This window comes from Scylla paramamosain, chromosome 35 (assembly GCF_035594125.1).
Source record: "Scylla paramamosain isolate STU-SP2022 chromosome 35, ASM3559412v1, whole genome shotgun sequence".
Taxonomy (NCBI): Eukaryota; Metazoa; Arthropoda; class Malacostraca; order Decapoda; family Portunidae; genus Scylla; species Scylla paramamosain.
In genome coordinates, this window is record NC_087185.1 from 6,650,001 (window position 1) to 6,669,619 (window position 19,619).

The following is a 19,619-nucleotide window of genomic DNA, read 5'->3' on the forward strand; positions in this document are numbered from 1 at the left end:
TTTTCTTATTCGCATTATTGTTATCATCTTTAGTATTACTGCTGAAAGAAGCGATTATGTTGTTTATATAAACTCTATTTACAAGATCTCTCAGGAATATAAATCTTAATAATATAAATAGCCATGTTTTCATTCATATTTTCTTAAGATTTTTGCATAACTTGAGAGAGAGAGAGAGAGAGAGAGAGAGAGAGAGAGAGAGAGAGAGAGAGAGAGAGAGAGAGAGAGAGAGAGAGAGAGAGAGAGAGAGAGAAATGAGAAAGAAGGAAAAAGAATTAAACACGGAGCACAAAAGTTAAAGCAAACACTCTTGTACTAGGCCAAAATTATTGTCTTTGCAAACAAGCCACAAATTCGGACTTAATATATTCGTATGCACACTCCTGTTTATCTTTGTCCGCTCCCTCTTCACTCGCTCGTAAAAAAGAGGCGTCGGGGGAGAAAAAACATCCTCCCACAGGGCATCAATTCATCACGGGAGAATCTCACCTTCTATCGTGAATTACAAGAGTTTGAAGCTCGAGGTGGCGGGAGAGGAACCTTCAGCTGAGCGCGGCACTCTCTTAGCACCTCTACACCAATTTCCTTCTACCTACCCTTCTCCCGTGGTTCTGACAGGTGCAAATGTATAAATAAACTACGCCCGACATGGCTAGGAGGTGATATGAGAAGGGAGTGGATGGGAGCGGAAGGGAGGGATGAGAGGGAAAAGGAACGGGATGTTAGAGGCAATGGAGGAAATAAAGGAAAGGTAAAAGGAAGGTTAGGTGGTGAAGGAACTAACCCAGGAAAGGGAAAGGAAGAGGAGGAGGGGGAGGAGGGGCAGAAAAGGAAGGGTGGAAAGTAAGTATGAGGTAAGAAGGTGGTTAGGCAATGAAGGAAGTAACACAGGAAAAGGAAAGAAGGAGGAGAAGGAGCAGAAAAGAGGAATAAAGAAAGGTGTTTGTTATGACGGATAAAGGAGGAGAGAATGATGTGTATAAGAGAGAGAGAGAGAGAGAGAGAGAGAGAGAGAGAGAGAGAGAGAGAGAGAGAGAGAGAGAGAGAGAGAGAGAGAGAGAGAGAGAGAGAGAGAGAGAGAGAGAGAGAGAGAGAGAGAAACCACATGTGTGAAGCAAAGAACGAACTCGTACTTAATAAAAATAAAATAAAATGACGTGAAGATTAGAAAATGCTCCACCTTGACCACAAATTGATGGCAAATTGTATCACAAAAACTTGAGCAATTGAACGATTTGATATCATTCTGCTGTGATGTGGCAAGTATGCAGTGTGCGTGCCCGTGTGTGTGTGTGTGTGTGTGTGTGTGTGTGTGTGTGTGTAGGGGGTTAGTGTGTACGTGTATGTACGTGACTAGGAGGTGGGGCGCGCCTAATGCGTGTTTACACCTTCTCGTGTTTACTGTGGGCTTACGTGGCAAATGGCAGAGACTAGTTTTATCCCCCTCCATCCCTTCCCTGCCTCCTTCTGAGTAGTTATCTGTTTGTGTTCTCTGATAACACGCTTATTAAAACGCCTCTATGTCTTGCCCTCAGCCTCCTGCACCGCCCCGCCCTCCTCCACTCTCCTGACGAAGGGGTGATGCTGCAGCTTCCTCCTCCTCTCTGGTATTTGTGTCATGAGCCCAAAGTGTTATTTTCTTGTGTTATTTTATTCATACAATGATTCAGCTCTGAGATTTCTAACGCCCATGGGATAATACGAATGATACACCTTTTAATTGACAAATTTCACCATTCAAATAAGTTAATATCTACTGTATGATGTATGAAAATTTCTTATCTCACGCCTCGGTAATGAGATAATAAGGATTTTATAAAAGCATATCTACTAAAGCTGTCAAACACATTAATACTTAGTCTTTTGACGTCCAGGAAATTCTCAGAAGTGGTCTTAACTCTAAGAAAATATACCTTTGATAAGAAATTGCGATAATACGATTCTTTTGTTTTTTATTTGTCAGTGCAAGCACTCAAATACATTAAGACCATAACTGTAACTGCAAGATGCCACTTTGTGCCTTATTAGTGCTCGTAAATATAAGAAAATATAGAGTTAAAAACAGACTATTTCAAAAGAGGAGCATCAAGGCACTTCAAAAATTAAACTGGCTGACTCTCCTGGTTCTTTTTTTTTTTTCGGGGGAGGGGAGTGGAGGGAGGCAGCACATTGTAAGCAGACTTTTTATTTTTATTTTTATTTTTATTTTTTTTTTGTACCCTTGGCCGGTCTTCCCGGTAAAAAGAAAAAAAAAGAGAAAAAAATGTGAGATGCAGATTTTCGATCTCGCCTCCTCTGAACATGAACATTAGAACGGTTGGCGTATCGAGGCGCCTTCAGGATGCACGACTTGTTCCCAGCGGTGCAGTGAATGTTCTCTCCAGCGACACCCTCACACTCACACTCGCACTCTCCCAAGCACTCAGACCCCCAGCCCATGAGTGCATCACACCCATACACCCATAACACACCCGTACATGTGCCCTTAGCTGACCACGAGCACACTACACTTTCCCCCAAATACCCCACACCCTCATACTCACCCTAACCCAAGCACTCACAGCCCTAACCCATGACACTCCACAGCCTGTCACCTGCCCCTAGTTCACCACAAGAGCACACTATATTTCTACAACCCATATCTTTCTCCTAATACCTCTTCAGTCCTTAACATCGACACTTACACTGAAGAATTTAACCAAAATACCTCTTTATTAATTTCTACATCCATTATTATAACCACATCCTGCCTGAATTGCTCCCTTACTGACCCACACACCCACTCAAATACCCACACTCTTATTACAATACTCCCTTACTCTTACCTCTGCACCTTCGCCTTCATATCCAGTCTTACACGTCTCACATCCTTCCCAAGCACCTTTACGAAGCGCCCCCTCACCTCCACCACCCTCCCAGGTACCTCCAGCCCCCCCGGACCCCCATCCCCCGCGGCAGTACCGGGACACTTAGCACTCCACACCCAGCACACGTAATATTCCCGGGCACAGTAAACGGCGATTTTCACACCTAGCGTTCAGTGTAACCAAGTGTAAAAAGTCCAAAATTGGCCTTAATTATGCCTTAATAGCTTGCCTGCATTAGACGGCCGATAAGGGACCAGGGGAGGTATAAAAACAACAATATTTATCACACCCAGACTCCGCCTCCTGTGTCTGAGAAGGGGAGAGAGGGACAAGGAGGAGGACGAGGAGGAGACCTGGCTAATGCATGTTTGTCCAGTCTTGAGCTGGGAGCGGGCATTGTTTAGAGCGTTAATACCTACTATTAAGTTGGTTCACACTCGTGGAAGGGCTTCTGTTTGCCCAGGACAGTGAGTGTAAAAGGTCCTTTATCTTAGGTCAACACGGGACAACCCCACTGCAAACACTTACCAGGGAGCAGTGAAAGGTCTCTAATTGAGTGGGTGGGGTGGGCGGTAGGCGGGGAATGTGGGGCTGGCATGGGCGGTATCTGGCAGAGGTAGTGGTGGTGGTGGTAGTGATGTGTGTGTGTGTGTGTGTGTGTGTGTGTGTGTGTGTGTGTGTGTGTGTGTGTGTGTGTGTGTGTGTGTGTGTGTGTGTGTGTGTGTGTGTGTGTGTGTGTGTGTGTGTGTGAAGGAAGTGTTGTTGTTGTTAATGGTTGTGTTGATTATGAAGATGTGATTCTTTGAAGGCTTCCTATTGGCTCGTCACCACCTATATGATCACCAAATCTATTCCAGTCCTTCCACCACGGATTTATTTCTATTATGATTATTAACCTCCAGGATTTTGTCTGTATCACACTTGTTACATCCCTCATGCCACTGAAAGGCCTCTATTGTATATCTCTTAATCCACGCCTCTCTAATATATATAAATCCAAACGCTTTAATCTCATAACGAATATAGCGCATTTCTTTGATCACTTCTAGACATTCTCCTCTGTACTAACTCCAACAGACCAATATCCCTTCAGTCATGTGGGGATCAAAATTACAAACATAGTCTAGATGATTTTTATATTACTTCGGGACTTCTACTTTCAACATCCACAGATACTTTCAACACCCAAAGTTAGGCAGCATCACCCACACACACACACACACACACACACACACACACACACACACACACACACACACACACACACACACACACACACACACACACGTCCTTCTAAATGAATCAGCGTCTTGTTTTAGTTTCAAGTGACAAGCACTCCTCCAAATTTCCCTCCATAACAGTCTCTCCTCAATCCTTCCTTTCTTCCTTCCCTCCGTCCCTCCCTCTCTTTGCTGAATTGTATAAATAACTTGCGCGGAAATGAAGAGCGAGAGCGAGCGAGAGAGAGAGAGAGAGAGAGAGAGAGAGAGAGAGAGAGAGAGAGAGAGAGAGAGAGAGAGAGAGAGAGAGAGAGAGAGAGAGAGAGAGAGAGAGTGAGAGAGCAATATCCACCTTTCGTCATCATCACCGACAGAAACATTAAAACAGTCGGAGTCTTTGGAGTCATCTCAGAGATTACATCGATAAGGAGACGAAGAAATGAATGACTGATGGTGCATATGAAACACCGCAGCGGGGAAAAAAAAATACTGATAAACGAAGGGGAAAAAAAAAGAAGTTTGGGAGGAGGAGGAGATGGCGGAGGAAGAGGAGGAGGAGAAGGAGGAAAAGAAGAAAATAAAGTCCATAAACTCTGTCAAATGAAAGTTAGGAGAGCACAGAATATGAAACAGACACGATCTTGCCATTAAGTGTCAGTTGCTTTATTATTGGGGATATGAGATTGCTGAACCTCTCTCTCTCTCTCTCTCTCTCTCTCTCTCTCTCTCTCTCTCTCTCTCTCTCTCTCTCTCTCTCTCTCTCTTATAGTCTCTTTCGTTTCATTTAGAGTTTAAATCTCTCCAAGAATACACGAATCGTACAAGCTGCAAGTCAGGGTCTGTGTTGGACTTTCTTTCACACCGCTGCTTATTTTTATTACCAACCTGGACGACTTTTATGTAAGTAAGACGATTATAAATGTGTCACCGTTGTTGGCGAGGTGTTTTTGCAGGGCGGGGAGACTGCGGCGGGGAGGGATAGCAACAAGGGAGAGGAGGCATATGTGAAGTTGGGGAGAAGACCGGTGCTGGGAAAATGTGGGGAGTGTGTTTACGGACGGGGGAGTAAAAAGGAAAGGAGGACGGGACTAAATGTGTCTATACGAGAGCTGATAGCATTAAATATAATAAAAGGTTCCCTCTTACGCAATAATAAATAGATGCATGGTAGTAAATTCTGCAGTTTGACAATGTCCTGCAAATCACATTTTCTTTTCACCGGCACCGCTTGGCTATAGGGAAGGGTGTGGGAGAGCGGGAGAGAGAGAAAGAGAGAGAGAGAGAGAGAGAGAGAGGGGAAGGAAGAGGGGAGGAGGGGAAGCTCTAGCCTGCGATCCCCATCACCAGGCAGACGGAAATGGCCGTGTCACCAGCCAGACTCGCCTTCCGCGGCCTGGAAAACAGTCATTTCCTCCGCCGGGGAGATGAGTCTCGGGTCAGCCTCTTCAGCCTCCCCTCGCCGCCTCACTCACGCTCCGTCGGGTGTTTACTTACCATCGCTGAGGTTCCTGGCGCTGACGGAGGCCACGGTGGCGCCGCTCCTCCCCTCTCGCCCTGAAATAGAAGAATACAGTTTTCGTTATTGGTTCTCGGGCCTCGGCACCGGCGGCGTGTCCCTCCAACCGGACGTGCAATGTTTCATCAACTTCCTGCGCCTGAAGTTGATTCTGCTTTGTTTGGAAATAATACTTATGAAAAATACATCTATCCTCAGCGCAAGAGCATTTATCAAAATGTTTACATACGAGCAGCTCTTCGATTAAAACGGCAGGTAAATAATGTACATATATACATAATTTGTTTGGCATTGGTAAGCTGTTTGTTGCTTTAATGGTGAGCTATTAACGCCGCTGAAAAGAAAAACAAAGTGTGTGTATATAAATAGAGATATAAATTCACGTAAATACACATGGTGCCTTATGCTCTCTCTCTCTCCCTCCCTCTCTCTCTCTCTCTCTCTCTCTCTCTCTCTCTCTCTCTCTCTCTCTCTCTCTCTCTCTCTCTCTCTTTCACCATACACAAACAAACACAAACGCCTCCTGACACCTTTTTCTGGGTAGGAGAGAGATAAATGAAGGTAATAAGTGCATGGAAACTACATTTTTCGGAAAGGAAATTTGTGTTTCAGGTGTGCGTGAGACTGAGATGAAAGGCAGCGAAGCTTTTGTCTGGCAGAAGCTCAAAAGCAGAGGAAGAGGCGGAGTGCGGAGGGAGGTGGTTATGCAAAATGTGGCATAAAACTTTTGATGATGAATGCCTTTCCCGAAGCAGTGGCTGTATCCCAGTGCGTAATACTTCACTTGTTAGAAACCAAATTTAAAATGGATAGGGTAGAAAATGAGATTACCTTTTTCACACGCAGCGTAAAAGAAAGTGAAAGGTGAAAGTGCATATTGAGTTGACGAAAGTGTGGTGTGAAAGAGAGAGAGAGAGAGAGAGAGAGAGAGAGAGAGAGAGAGAGAGAGAGAGAGAGAGAGAGAGAGAGAGAGAGAGAGAGAGAGAGAGAGAGAGAGAGAGAGAGAGAGAGAGAGAGAACAGGAGTTTCATGCTTTTTTTCCCTCCCTCCATCTCTTCTTGGCGTGGGAGGAGTGGGTCCGGGTATAGACAACCTTCGCCAGCCGTGACCATAAATAATAAGGGAGAGAATCCAAAGATTTAAAGACTCCTGAGTTATGTTTCACTTATGAACGTAAATCTGGTGAATGTAACCCTCTATGATTTACTACACGGAGGCTGCAGATTGCCACACCAACAGCCCAGTGCCACGTGATTCCCCCATACATTAGCATTACGTTATTCCATCTATTTCCATCAGCAATTCCTTAGCATCAGGTAGAGTTAGACATGCATGGATAATCCCTTCACCTCCAGAGCACCTTTACATTCGTGTGTGTGTGTGTATGTGCGTGTGTGTGTGTGTGTCTGTGGGATGGCACGGTGGCTGTGTTAAGTAGTTAGTGCGTGCAGTTTTTTTCTCTTCCTTTTACCTTTCTTCTTTTTTTACGTGTGTGTGTATGTATGTGTGCGCGCGCGGGTGCCTGATGGACAAAAAGGCGAGGGGCGCAGCAAGACCACACCTGCCAACACGGTCATTAGTCGGGCATTTCTCCCCCACCAGCGGCACCACCTTTGAGATCCGTGTCCGCGGCGGGAGAGAGGAACTAACTGCCATTTTTGTCCTACTGAAGGAGTGTTAGTGTTGAGCTAAAAGCACCTGGAGGGAGGGAGAGAGAGAGGGAGAGAGAGAGGGACTGAGAAGGAGCGGGAAGCGAGGGAGAGTAAGGGAGAGAGAGTAAGGGAGAGGTAAGAGGAACAAGGGGAGGTCTGAGCATAGGTATTAATTAGTTGTACAGAGGCATCAAAGGGCTTCCCTGTTTGGGTTCTCGACTCAGGAAGGTTTTATCAACACGGAATAGAGACTCTTATCTCCCCGGCTAATATTAATCAACACCTGTTATCGCTTCGGGCTAAAAATACCTGCACTTACCTGTTCCAACTGGCACACATGAAGGGAAATACTAACAGGTAATTCATTAGGGAGATCTTACTAGTTCTTACTTTTCTCCTGGACCCCAAAACAAGACTCCCGAGAGAGGCAGACAGGGAGGCCACCGCGCCCCTCGTACACGCCCCGTCCCCTCCTCCCGCAGCACGTCTTGAAGTATTCATTGAGTCACCCAATTAGAGGCAGAGAGAGTCGCGGCCCAACAGACACAGCCACCACCTCGTAATGCGACCTTCCCCCCACCTGCCTCCTTCTCCCGGCGCGTCCCTCTCTCTCTCTCTCTCTCTCTCTCTCTCTCTCTCTCTCTCTCTCTCTCTCTCTCTCTCTCTCTCTCTCTCTCTCTCTTCTCTTTCTCTCTTGCAGCAACTCTCCCTTGTACTCCTGCTGCCACTAGTCACCCTTCTCTCTCTCTCTCTCTCTCTCTCTCTCTCTCTCTCTCTCTCTCTCTCTCTCTCTCTCTCTCACACACACACACACACACACACACACACACACACACACACACACACTACGTACACATATATTCGCGTATTAGGGACAGCTTTCTATTGTATTATGTTTATTTCCTCCATTATGAGCCCGTATTTTTCAGGGGAACACACACGAAAAAGCCTCACAGACCTAACCTCACCCCCGCTTAATTAAATTTGTTCCAACACACATATATATACTTACCTTCAGCCTCTATAAAGCACGCAAAAACTACAGCACAGAACAGCAGCAAAATTTAGTGCCATAAGATATTAGTAACGAGAGAGAGAGAGAGAGAGAGAGAGAGAGAGAGAGAGAGAGAGAGAGAGAGAGAGAGAGAGAGAGAGAGAGAGAGAGAGAGAGGGTAAGAGAGGAGGGTTTAATGAGGTATCGTTTGTCTACTCTGTTTGTGTTGGGCGTTCATCTCGGGGTCCAAAATGAATAAACAAGTAAACACCATCTCTTCTGGGCGCCCTTAACTAAAACAACGTAATCGCGGCCACTTTAATTATCCGCCTTCATCAACAGCTATTCCCGAACGCTCCCCTCCGCCCCATCAACGCCCACGTAATAGGAAGAAGACTTAGTAGGAAAAATAGGACATAAAGCAGAACACTATTTTTCTTTCTTTTTTCTTTTCTTTTTTTCTGGCGCCACAAGCAAGGATCAAATTTCGCTTTAAGAACGATGTCATGTGGGTGAGATGCGAGCAAGTGGTTTTCTTAAAAGATTGAATGGTGGAGAGGAAAAAGAAATTAACTTAAATAGAAGGTAAAAGAAAAATCTATGTCTGTTTCTGCCTGAGCTCGTCTGTCCGTCTAGCTTTTTTGCTGGTGTGCTCTCTCTCTCTCTCTCTCTCTCTCTCTCTCTCTCTCTCTCTCTCTCTCTCTCTCTCTCTCTCTCCCTACTTGTGATACTTTTTCCTCCTGATGCTTCTGCTCATTTGTCGCTGGTAATTGAAGTAAGAGGTGACACGTGGAGCTAAAAAGTCAAATAATCTTGATCGACCCTTTATTCCCTTACCGATGGACATGATGTGTAGGTGGCTAGTGTAGGCGTTGTGACGTGCGCCAGTGTGACCGGTAAAGGGGGGAGGGTGTAAAGTGTAAGACTGCTATAAATACTGGGAAGTGATGCAGAGTTACTGACCAAAAAAGGAAAGGTAGACAATTAAAATGACAGTTTAGTATTCGTAACAAGAATGTAAGAGTGAATGAGGAATAAAAAGTCAAATAGAATAAAGCCTTTTAACAGATGAACATTCAATTGAGGAAATGATATGGTTGGGTGGCTTAGGTTCTGCAGTGCACTCATAGGCTGATGCTGATGATGACTGATGATGACCAAAGAAATGCATCACGTACTATATCACTCATCCATGAAGAAGAGACTAGAAACTAAAGTAAGAGTCTCCAAAACAAACTATATCACTCAGCCATCACGAAAAAGAATGGAGACTGCAGAACAAATAGTAACAAAGCATACATTTTAACAGGAAGACAAGAAACAGCCACAATTTGCCCTCCATTACTCTCTCACCTTGAAAAGACATACAAACGACATTTCTATTAATCTTATCTCACTTATTAAATGGAAACAAATCAATTACCTAATATGAACAAAACGCAATATGTTAACCAAAAAAGAGCAAAAAAAAAAAATGTGGATCAAAAAGGTGGATATCATGTACCTGACGGAGTGGCAAGAGGTGGACGGATGTAAGTGGCATATTCTTGGGAGTGCAGTGACCGACGGCGCGCTGAAGACAATCAAAGATGACACAGTGAACAATAACCTAATCACGGCGAGGAACGTCAAAAAAGACACTTCCAGGAATTGGACAAAACGCCAGCAGCAATCTGAACAAAGCAAGAGTGACGCGGCGTGTTCTCCGTGACGAGGCGACGCACTAACTCGCCCTAAGCCTTTGTCAATAGTTTTACAAGGAGTGTTTTAACAAAGGAGATACAATGGGAATAAAAGAAATGTTACAAAGATCATTGGTATCATTCATTCATTTCATGCATTTCATTCACACACACACACACACACACACACACACACACACACACACACACACACACACACACACACACACAATATCTGCATAACAATTTCCTCTTTCTAACGTGATCTCGAAATGCATGCCAATTTTCTCTTACCCGGCCTCTCTCTCTCTCTCTCTCTCTCTCTCTCTCTCTCTCTCTCTCTCTCTCTCTCTCTCTCTCTCTCTCTCTCTCTCTCTCTCTCTCTCTCTCTCTCTCTCTTAAGATCGACTTCTCTACTCAGCTTATCCTTCCTTCCTTCTCGATTCCTGCTTTGGATTTGAAGGCAAGATAAACGCCGCTATCTGTCTCAGCCTTTTGTGGGCAGCGGAGCCTTCCACGCGCCGCCCTTCACACCACACATCCATACTGGTTACTTAAAGACAAGTAAGGTGGAGAAAAGAGTACGGGAGGAGGAGGAGGAGGAGGAGGAGGAGGAGGAGGAGGAGGAGGAGGAGGAGGAGGAGGAGGAGGAGGAGGAGGAGGAGGAGGAGAGTGGCAAAAAAATGTAGTCTGTGCACGTCTTAATTAAGTTCCTCCAACCGTGTTTGTTTAAAAGTGAACCACCAGTCATGTCCGACCTCCGCCACTGCCTCGACAGTAGTGGCTTGATGTTACCACCACCACCACTTCTTCCTACTCCTCCTCCTCCTCTTCCTCTTCCTCTTCCATCACCATCCACCACTTCCACGCTGCACCATAATTTTCACCTTCATTTGCCGTCACCATCACGCGCTCATTCCTTATTTACTTAGGTTGACGCGCTCCTCCGCAACCCCGGCGGCTCAGTGCCATTAAAATAGCGACTCGCGAGATGTTGGACATAAAAACACACTCGCGTCGCCGTGCTCAGTCAAGCAGCAATCCAGAACGCCACTATTAGTTTGCCACGAGGGTTACGCTTCCCATTAAGAATATTAAAGTGAAAACCCAGTCGCCTCCCCTTCCACTCTACAGGAGGAGGTGCACAAAATCATAATCAGCGGGAATAATGCACGACGACCGAGTATAATGGAAAAATGCACTCCACCTCGATAGCAGAATGGCAAAGATAATGGCCGGTGTTGACAAGATAGGGGCGACGCCACGTCAGAGGAGGCAGCGAGTAACAAACACTTGCTACAAACCTTTACGAGGATATTTGTGTGTAAGAGAAGACTCCCGGCATGCGCCAGATAACACATTACAGTGAGAGACGGAGGACAAGAGCAAATTGTTTCATTTTGACTGGATCAGCCCAATTGTTTTCTGATCTTGTCGCGCCGCGCTTCCCGAAACTCTTCGTCCGTGTTCTTAGTTCTTCGTCCCGGCGGAGGCTTGAGAGGGCACGGAGGTGACGGTTTGCGAATCCTTGGCCCCGAAAGCTGCTCGGATAGGTTATAAGGTGAAGCATGTATTTTTCTCCATTTGGCGTCGTTCAAGAAAATTACTGCCTGTTTTCTCTTACTGGGTATCGAATTCTCCCTCATAAAACCTAAAAAAAACTTCGACTTGCAAGGAATCTGAGGATGTGAACCTTATGGACTCCGTGTCGCTGCCGTGCGTTGCTAGGGATGTCTACATGTGTACCTAAGTGATATCTAATGTTGCTGTGTGTGTGTGTGTGTGTCTGTGTGACTGTGTGTGCCTCTATCTCCCTAACATGTAAAATTAAAGTGAAGGCCATCTTAGTAAAATAATCTTGTTTACAGTAGATGGTTTGTCCCTAAGAGTCTTGAATGAGGATTAGGGGTCATGCAGAACAGAAACAAAAAAAAATAGCAGAAAAATATAAGAGATAAGTAAGTTTATATAAAAAGATGAATGTGTGGATAGCCAGACATACGGCAGATAGACTAACATGTAAAGATATATGATAGATGGGTGTATGGGGTGGATAGATAGATATAACATAAGTATTTGATTCCGGCAGGTATAAGGATGGATGGATGAATGGATGGATGGATAGGTAGCTGAATAAGAGTTTTAACATCAAGACTTTTAGGGAGCAGAATGAAATGTGTATGCAGTGTCTTGTTTGCGTGTGTGTGTGTGTGTGTGTGTGTGTGTGTGTGTGTGTGTGTGTGTGTGTGTGTGTGTGTGTGTGTGTGTGTGTGTGTGTGTGTGTGTGTGTGTGTGTGTGTGTGACTGAGTGGTGAGTCACTGTAGGTTATTGTGTACCGGTGCAAGTATTTCACTTAGTCAATGAAGCAGAGTGAAAGCTTTCCTAACACACACACACACACACACACACACACACACACACACACACACACACACACACACACACACAGATACTAGAGTTTTAGATTCTCTCTCTCTCTCTCTCTCTCTCTCTCTCTCTCTCTCTCTCTCTCTCTCTCTCTCTCTCTCTCTCTGTCTCTCTGGTTGTCCCCTCCTCCCTGCTATCCTCGCCACCACTACCTCCTCCACCACCACCACCACCACCAATACCCCCACCCGCGCACTCCTCGCCTCACACACATTCACGTTCAGATGCACTTTAGATAATTGGTATAAAACAAAGAGCTTCTTCGCATTCATATGTCATATCTTAAGCCGGGTAATGCGTGAATTCATTCTAGTCCACAGAGTTCAAAGAAGAAAGCTGCAGAAGTCCGGAGAGGGGGGGAGGGGGGAGGGGGAGGGTGTCTGCTACACATTTATATTTTAGGTAATTACACCATTTCGAGCCTCGCTGCCTCTAGTGTTTCCGAGTGTTCGTCTGGAGAAGGGCGGAGAAAAAAAAATTACGTTCCTTATGCCAAGTTTCTTCCGCCACACCACCTTGACCCTCAGAGCTCCTCCTGACAGCTCTGACTCCTCTTCTGGAACACTAATTTTCCACCCGTACGGATCTCACTTCACTTCCTTCACTTCCGCACGAGGGCATCACACATCCTTAGTTTTCTGTCCAATACCGCGGCTTTCACTCAGGTACTGGAGGCATCACACGGCACATGTCTTAATTTACTAACAATGTACCTGCTAAAGCATCGCAGTTCATAGATTAAGAGTTCATCACTGTCTGTTTATAATGTTATCTTACACCAAGTCTTACATTTAAATACTGGAGTCATCACACAGTCTACAACACCACTTTCTTGACTCAACACCGTTACTATATCTTAATTCAAGGATAAGAGTCCATCACGCCCTCCCAGATGTAAATTTTGTAACATCATGGCTTTCATTCAGTTACTTGGAGTTTTCATTCAGTGTACAGCTTCATTATCTTCATCCATCACTCTCTCGCTCATGAAAACATTTAAATTAACAGATAAGTGTTTATCACATGTCCATATTAACTGATTTTCCATATGGTATCAAGGCTCTTATTTAAACTTTCAAAACGTCATGCTATCTTAACACTGTCTTTATTCATTACCGCGTCCACTTCAGTATAAGAGCAATATTCCATTATTTCCCCCCTATCGCCAGGTTTTCTGGCTAATACAAAGGCTGAAATATATCCTACCATTGCCTTCATTCCTATGGGTAAGTATCCATTCTCCTCCTTCACTACATCTATTCTCATTTCTACACAGGCAGTCTAAGTCACAGAAGTGCCATTGGAGTTAACACTACAACGCTTTTCCTTCACGCAAAAAGAGAAAGAGGGTGTGGAAGTTTCGGGCGGAGCAGCTGGTGCACGAAGAAGCTGAAAACACGTATTTTACCTCTTGCTTTGAGAAACACCTTTACGAATCCCACCTCGAAGCTCTCCCCTCTCTCCCTTCCTTAGTTTCTTCTGTCCCTCCCTTCCTTCCCTCCGTCCCTCCCTTTCCTACCTGTAAGCCGAGGGAGATTTACCTCACTCTTATTTCCTGGGCGGCGTCGAGGCTATAACGTCGAGAGTGTTGCCTCTAATTAATGTTTATCGAAGCCGTGAGAAGAGAGCAATATCTTGTAGGTGTGGTGAGGGCTGGACGTATGAGGCGGTATTATTGGCCAGTTTTCTCACATGTTTCACTGTTATTGCAAGCGAGCGTCATTTAAAATTTAATTAATTGGGCAAGCTTTAATAAGGGTGGGAGATACGTGATTCCGAGCAGCAAGAAAGGAAGTAATTGCTTAGGGCGTAGATTCATAAGTTGTCTGAGAAGATGGGAAGTGAGCGGAAAGTGGACGGGTGGAGGCGGGGAGGGAAGCAGGAGAGATGGAGGGGATGGTGAGGACTGACCAAATAATACGTCTGATCCAATTCCACGGCCTTGCCTGTACTTGTAACGAGGTTTTTGTTTGGTGCGCAACAAGAATGCCTTCATAAAAGTTTCTCAGAAAATTCGTGATCAATTTACTCCGAAACTCATTGTTCCTCTCGGAAAAAAAGCCGGGGAGAATTACAACCTAACAGGACCCAAAGAGGCTTTTAATTAAATGGACCAAAAATAAAACGAAAGAAAACAAGGGGAAAATCGTGGAGCGGCTGGGAGGAGGTGTCCGGACGGGCGGGCGGTAACATCATCGTACCTCTGCAGCGCGGCCTCTCATTACGTGTGTATACACAAGTTTAGAACAAAGGTAATCATCCATGGCTCCAGCTGCCTGCCACGGAATTTTACTTTTATTTATTTTCCTGTCCGAGTTCTTTTCAGAGGGCATCGCGCTTAGAGGCGAAGGGAGAAGGGGAGAAGAGGGCGACGGCGGGGAGAAGGAGAGTAATGATTCCCTCTGGTGTGTCTCTGTCGCGTCCCTGTGGTGGCCCGCGCCGCCCCAACTTGTCTTGCGGTGCGGGATGAGGGTTGGCACTGCGGCGAGGAGCCTGAATAACATCATACAAGTTGGATAATTACTGCGCGTTCCCTGTTCGTTCGTGGCCATCGTGAACAATTTGGAAATTTGAGCTCCAAACTCCGCTGTTTCCATGATGCTGAAGATTCTTATTTCCCGGTGGTGGTGGTGGTGGTGGTGGTGGTGGTGGATGGTGATGGTGGTAGTGACCTGTAGTGTGAGGATGGTGATGTTTGTGGTGGAGGTGCTTTTGACGGAGGTGATACGAGAGATGGTATTTTGTGGTGATGATAATGGAGAGCAATAATGTGGTAATGGTGGTAATGGTGATTATGGTGTTTGTGGTGACCGTAATGGAGAAGACAACGTGTCGCGGTCGTGGGGACGATCAGAGAAACATTTTGACACAAAAGGTAAGGGAGTTTGTCATCGGAGAGATCTGATTACTCTAAATATATCATTGTTAGATTACCGCTTGATTTAACATGACATTTAGCTGCATCAGTTTAATCATTACTTTCTATCAACGCAACAAAAACGAGACATAACAACGCTAGTGTCTCTTAGGAGAAAAAAATAAAACCACATTCTTCAACACATTCTTGGTTAGACATAATAATGCGGCTGAACGGGGCGAGTCTTCCCACACCACCACACCACCATGAAATAGTAATAATCACACCGCCATCACCACCATTCTCACTTCCACCCTCCAAAAATGCTTCCTTAATTGCACATCCTCTGCGCACCACCACAGCCATCACCACTTAAAGAAATAATAACAGAAAAAACACGCCACGACTATTGCCCTCCCGCCGCCCTCCCGCCCATCAAGCATCAACACAACCACAGCGCAACTAACAATGTGATCAGCTCGCATTGTTTTCGCACTGAGCTTTCTGCGTCCCTTTTTTTCCTCCTGTAGAATCAAGCCGCTTCCCAGGCTGTCCTCGGTCATTACGCCGCGACTTCTTCAGCCCCGGCCGCAGCTCCCACAGGCATCAGTTTGCAGGCTGCCAGGAGTACCGAAGGCGGCGTCCTATGCATGGCCACACCTGCTGTTACTCAGGTGAGGGGCCCATTAGCGTCAGGTGTTGTGTTATTAGTGCCATTTTACACCCCAGCTGATGCAATACAGCAGGAAACACCTTTTGCCTCAAACAGTCTGCTTCCCACGCTGCTGAGGACGAGGATAATTGCAATAACGTGATTACTGTCTTTTTTTTTTTTTTCTACATGCAGTACAAAGCTGTATATTGCGGTATGTGTGAAAATTAATGCTCTATTTTTCCGCCATCAAACATCGACCTTCTTGCGTCTGCGAGCTGTCCGCGGCCCCTTGAGCCCCTTCAGGTATAGGTCAAAGCGAGGCAAACCGAGCCGTGTCCTTCCTGTAATATCCGTATATATCATAGCGGTCTCTTGGATGGCTCTGCTAATTACCACCATTGGCCGCTGATTGCAGTGCTCTCAGTGAGGTACCTTGCAATAGGGCGCCAGATATGTTACTGCGTGGCCGAGGGGCGAACACTGAGACGAGGAGAGAAGTACCGGGCGAAAACGAGAGGAAGGAGAGTTAAGGAGACTGAAAATTGTGCAAGGAACGGAAGATAATTATCTCTTCTTTCCGGTTTCCCCTCAAGATGTTGCCAGGTAAAGGAGGAGAATTAGAGGCTGCCAGTCGCGGGGAAAAAAATAACTCGAGTATCGGGTTTTGAAAACTTGTTAAAACAATGATGCTCGTACTGGCGGATAATGTTACTTCCCAGAAAGATCGACGAGGCGAGATAAGAAATAAAACTTAATGGAATAATCTTAAATAAAATCATGGGAAAGGTGAGTAAGATGCGACACACACACACACACACACACACACACACACACACACACACACACACACACACACAAGCCAAACTGACATAATGAATACATTCCTACTTCGGGCTGTGCTGGCAGAGTGGAGTCATGGACGTGCGATGCAGGTCCACTAATGAAGCAGGTGCGGCGGCCACAGGTGAGAGGGAAGGAGCAGCGGCGGCCACGGTGTTCTCCGCATCAACAGTTACACACGTGTTTATTCCGCCCACCGCCGCGCACGGAGCCCGCTACCCTCTCACCGCCACGAGCTATGCGAATTCTGAAGGAAAGAAGCAAACAAACCTTTTCCTCTATTATTTACTCCACAACGAACCACAGAAGTCAGATGCAGATACACACATACGTACACACACGCACACAGCCGCCCCGCCTAAATAAGCGTGGACTTGCATGACTTGCGTAGGCGTGTGCACCTCAGAAGGTATCACTTGCCGGCGGACGCGAGGCGAGGTGAGCGTCGTTTCCCAGAGTGGAGCGTCCGTGGTGCGCCTGCTGATCAATACCCACTTGACGGTCACTCCTGCACGCTGGTCGGACCTCCCATCTGCACCTTGCTCCAGCCAGCCATCAATGTGCGCAAACAAACATACAATTGCCTTAATTGCCATGATCACTTATTCTGACACGCGCCACTCACCGCGCGAGCTCTGCGCGTGCTGATCTGCGCGGCCACTCATCGAGCATCCACACGTGCTCTCCCACTCAATGAGCTTAAGGCCCCGGACCGAGCGTAACCCTCTTATATTCGGAGGTTGATTATATTACGAAATTGTGCCTCATTCGTGTGTTTTTTCACATACACAAATAGTGGGCACACATCTCCATCTGTTTCTGCACCAACATCCCAAGTCTAGGCGATTGATTTTCCGGAGAGGGTCCCCCCATGAAACTGCTAAAGTAAATTCCTGGAGCTGGCATCCCTGGCACTGAGACTGATTGCCTGTGAGTACAGCTGTCTGAAGAATGGCCAGTCCATTTGCAGACACCGGGGAGGGAGCACGTACGCCTCTCTGCTCCGGCTTTGGCAACTTTGCTCTTGTAGCTGGTGGACTCAGTGTCTCGCGGTGACTCTTAGTGTTCCCGTGGCAGCGGTAGGCTCGTGGTGGTGTGGTGACGAAGGCTCCTGTGTGCGGCGACGCGTGAAGACATTGTGGTGCTGGAAAGTTTATGGTTATTTTGCTTTTTTTTACATTTATCCTCGCATCCTGAATTTGAGACTTGGTATTCGGAAGACCGGAAGTGAACAAGTGTGTGTGAGATCTGCCTTGTTGGGACCCACGGGGCAAGGATGAGGTCTTCCCGACTCATCTTTAAGGATTACTAGTGAACTGCACCACGATAGCTCACAAACGTTCAGAACTACTGTGAAGGTAAGCTTTTCCTCCATTTCTTGTACTCATTGTGCTCTCACGGTAGAGGCGATGCGGCTGTGACAGTGCCAGGCAACGGTGTAACAGGTTGTGACGGGTGACAAGGTAAGCTATCGCCGCTGTTTGTCACGCGGGTGTTATGAGCGATGTTATGGAAGTGTCACGCGGATATACGGGGAGTGTGGTGCTGGGGCGAGGCGATCCAAGTGCAGGACGAGGCAGAGACACGTTCAAACAGCAGCGATTTCTGTGATTTTGCTCAGATTCTGTGATGTTTTAGTGGAAGCTGGAGTGTCATTTCCGAGGACTTTCTCTCCCTTATTCGCCGTCGTGGAGGGAAAAGATCGTGTCTCCCTCGCTCCTTTTCTCGATGTAACTTGTGCAATTGGAATGTGGAGATGATTTCACGTGTGGCAGTGCATGTTAGTACGCTGCCAATGAGTCCAGCGAACGTGCAGTGTGTTGCTGAGATCGGAACATTGCCGTGCTTGTGATTACAGTCAGTTATAGAGGAGAATGTTAAGTATACTGTCGGTGTACATGAAAGACATGCTCGTCTCCCCGCCATCCTAAGATCAAGACGCGTATTACGGTGTTATTGCCATCACAGCTGATGTAAACGTAAACACAGATTGAAAAATAACTCACACCCGCGCGTGACATTAATACTCGCTGCAGGATGGAAGGGAATCGAGTCCTGGGCACGCGAGTCTCTAAATCACGCCTCAACACCACGACTCAGACACCCACCCAACAGAAACACGAACAGAATCATCTTCACTCATGTCCTGACGCGGGAGCAGACGGAAGAAGTGGTGCCTCGCTCGCTCTCTCCCATCCAGCTAGCCAATCTTCCTCACTGCCCTGTTTCTCATTTTTTTTTCTTTTTTTTTTTTGAGTGAACGATATTTTTCTGACCGAGAACAAATCCAAAGGGGGAGGAAATTAGATGCCGCATCAAGTCCGCTGCCACGTTACAGCAGGAGGCTAAAATTTTCACACTATTTCAGCTCTCTTCTCTATGTTTGGGGTCAGCGGCGCGGTTGGTTCAGGGAGGAGGTTGGCAGCGCGCGCCAGCTGATTGGAATTAGGTGTGTGTTGGGTGTTGATTAGGAAGGGTGTGCGGCCCGACGTATCCAGCCTGGGATTCGGGAGGGGTGAGAGGGGTGAGGGAGTGAAGAGGGAAGGGAGAGGGGGCGGCCACGAAGCCCCTGGTCGTCAGAGGCAGCGATCACAACTCTCTCCCCCTGAGAAGTAATGGAAACTCATCCATTGTGTTTCGTTTCCAATTTCACTTGAAGGGAAGGTTCATTTTTGAGCTCCAATGCAGCCTTGCCGAAGACTGTATCAAATTCATTTTTCATTCCCGCCTTTAAATTGGTAGTCAGAAAGTTACTTGATGGCGAGATAATGCCGTTATTGTTTTTATTGTCATTACGCCTTTGATGACGCGTTCAGGCAGCCCATTCCCCGAAATTTAATTAACGGGCTGAACCAAGGCACATGAGCCCGGCCATCAGTCTCTCAGCAGCTGCTGTTTACTAACCCTC

The 19,619-nt window shown here is 46.4% G+C and overlaps 1 protein-coding gene and 1 long non-coding RNA gene across 7 annotated transcripts in view; one reads left to right on the forward strand and one right to left on the reverse strand.

Moving 5' to 3' along the window:
- Window positions 1-19,619, reverse strand: part of LOC135090606 (uncharacterized) — a 239,621-nt gene that overhangs the window by 163,510 nt on the left and 56,492 nt on the right. For 3 of the 5 annotated variants that reach the window (XM_063987514.1, XM_063987516.1, XM_063987515.1), the window contains exon 2: window positions 5,582-5,641. In XM_063987514.1, the coding sequence (XP_063843584.1) occupies window positions 5,582-5,641 (60 nt within the window). Of the gene's footprint in view, window positions 1-5,581; window positions 5,642-16,759; window positions 16,900-19,619 lie in introns of those variants that run through there. The other 2 variants (XR_010262055.1, XR_010262056.1) reach the window with 1 other exon arrangement.
- Window positions 17,832-19,619, forward strand: part of LOC135090607 (uncharacterized) — a 91,301-nt gene continuing 89,513 nt past the window's right edge. For both annotated transcript variants that reach the window (XR_010262058.1, XR_010262059.1), the window contains exon 1: window positions 17,832-18,069. This is a non-coding gene — a long non-coding RNA (uncharacterized LOC135090607). The remainder of the gene's footprint in view (window positions 18,070-19,619) is intronic.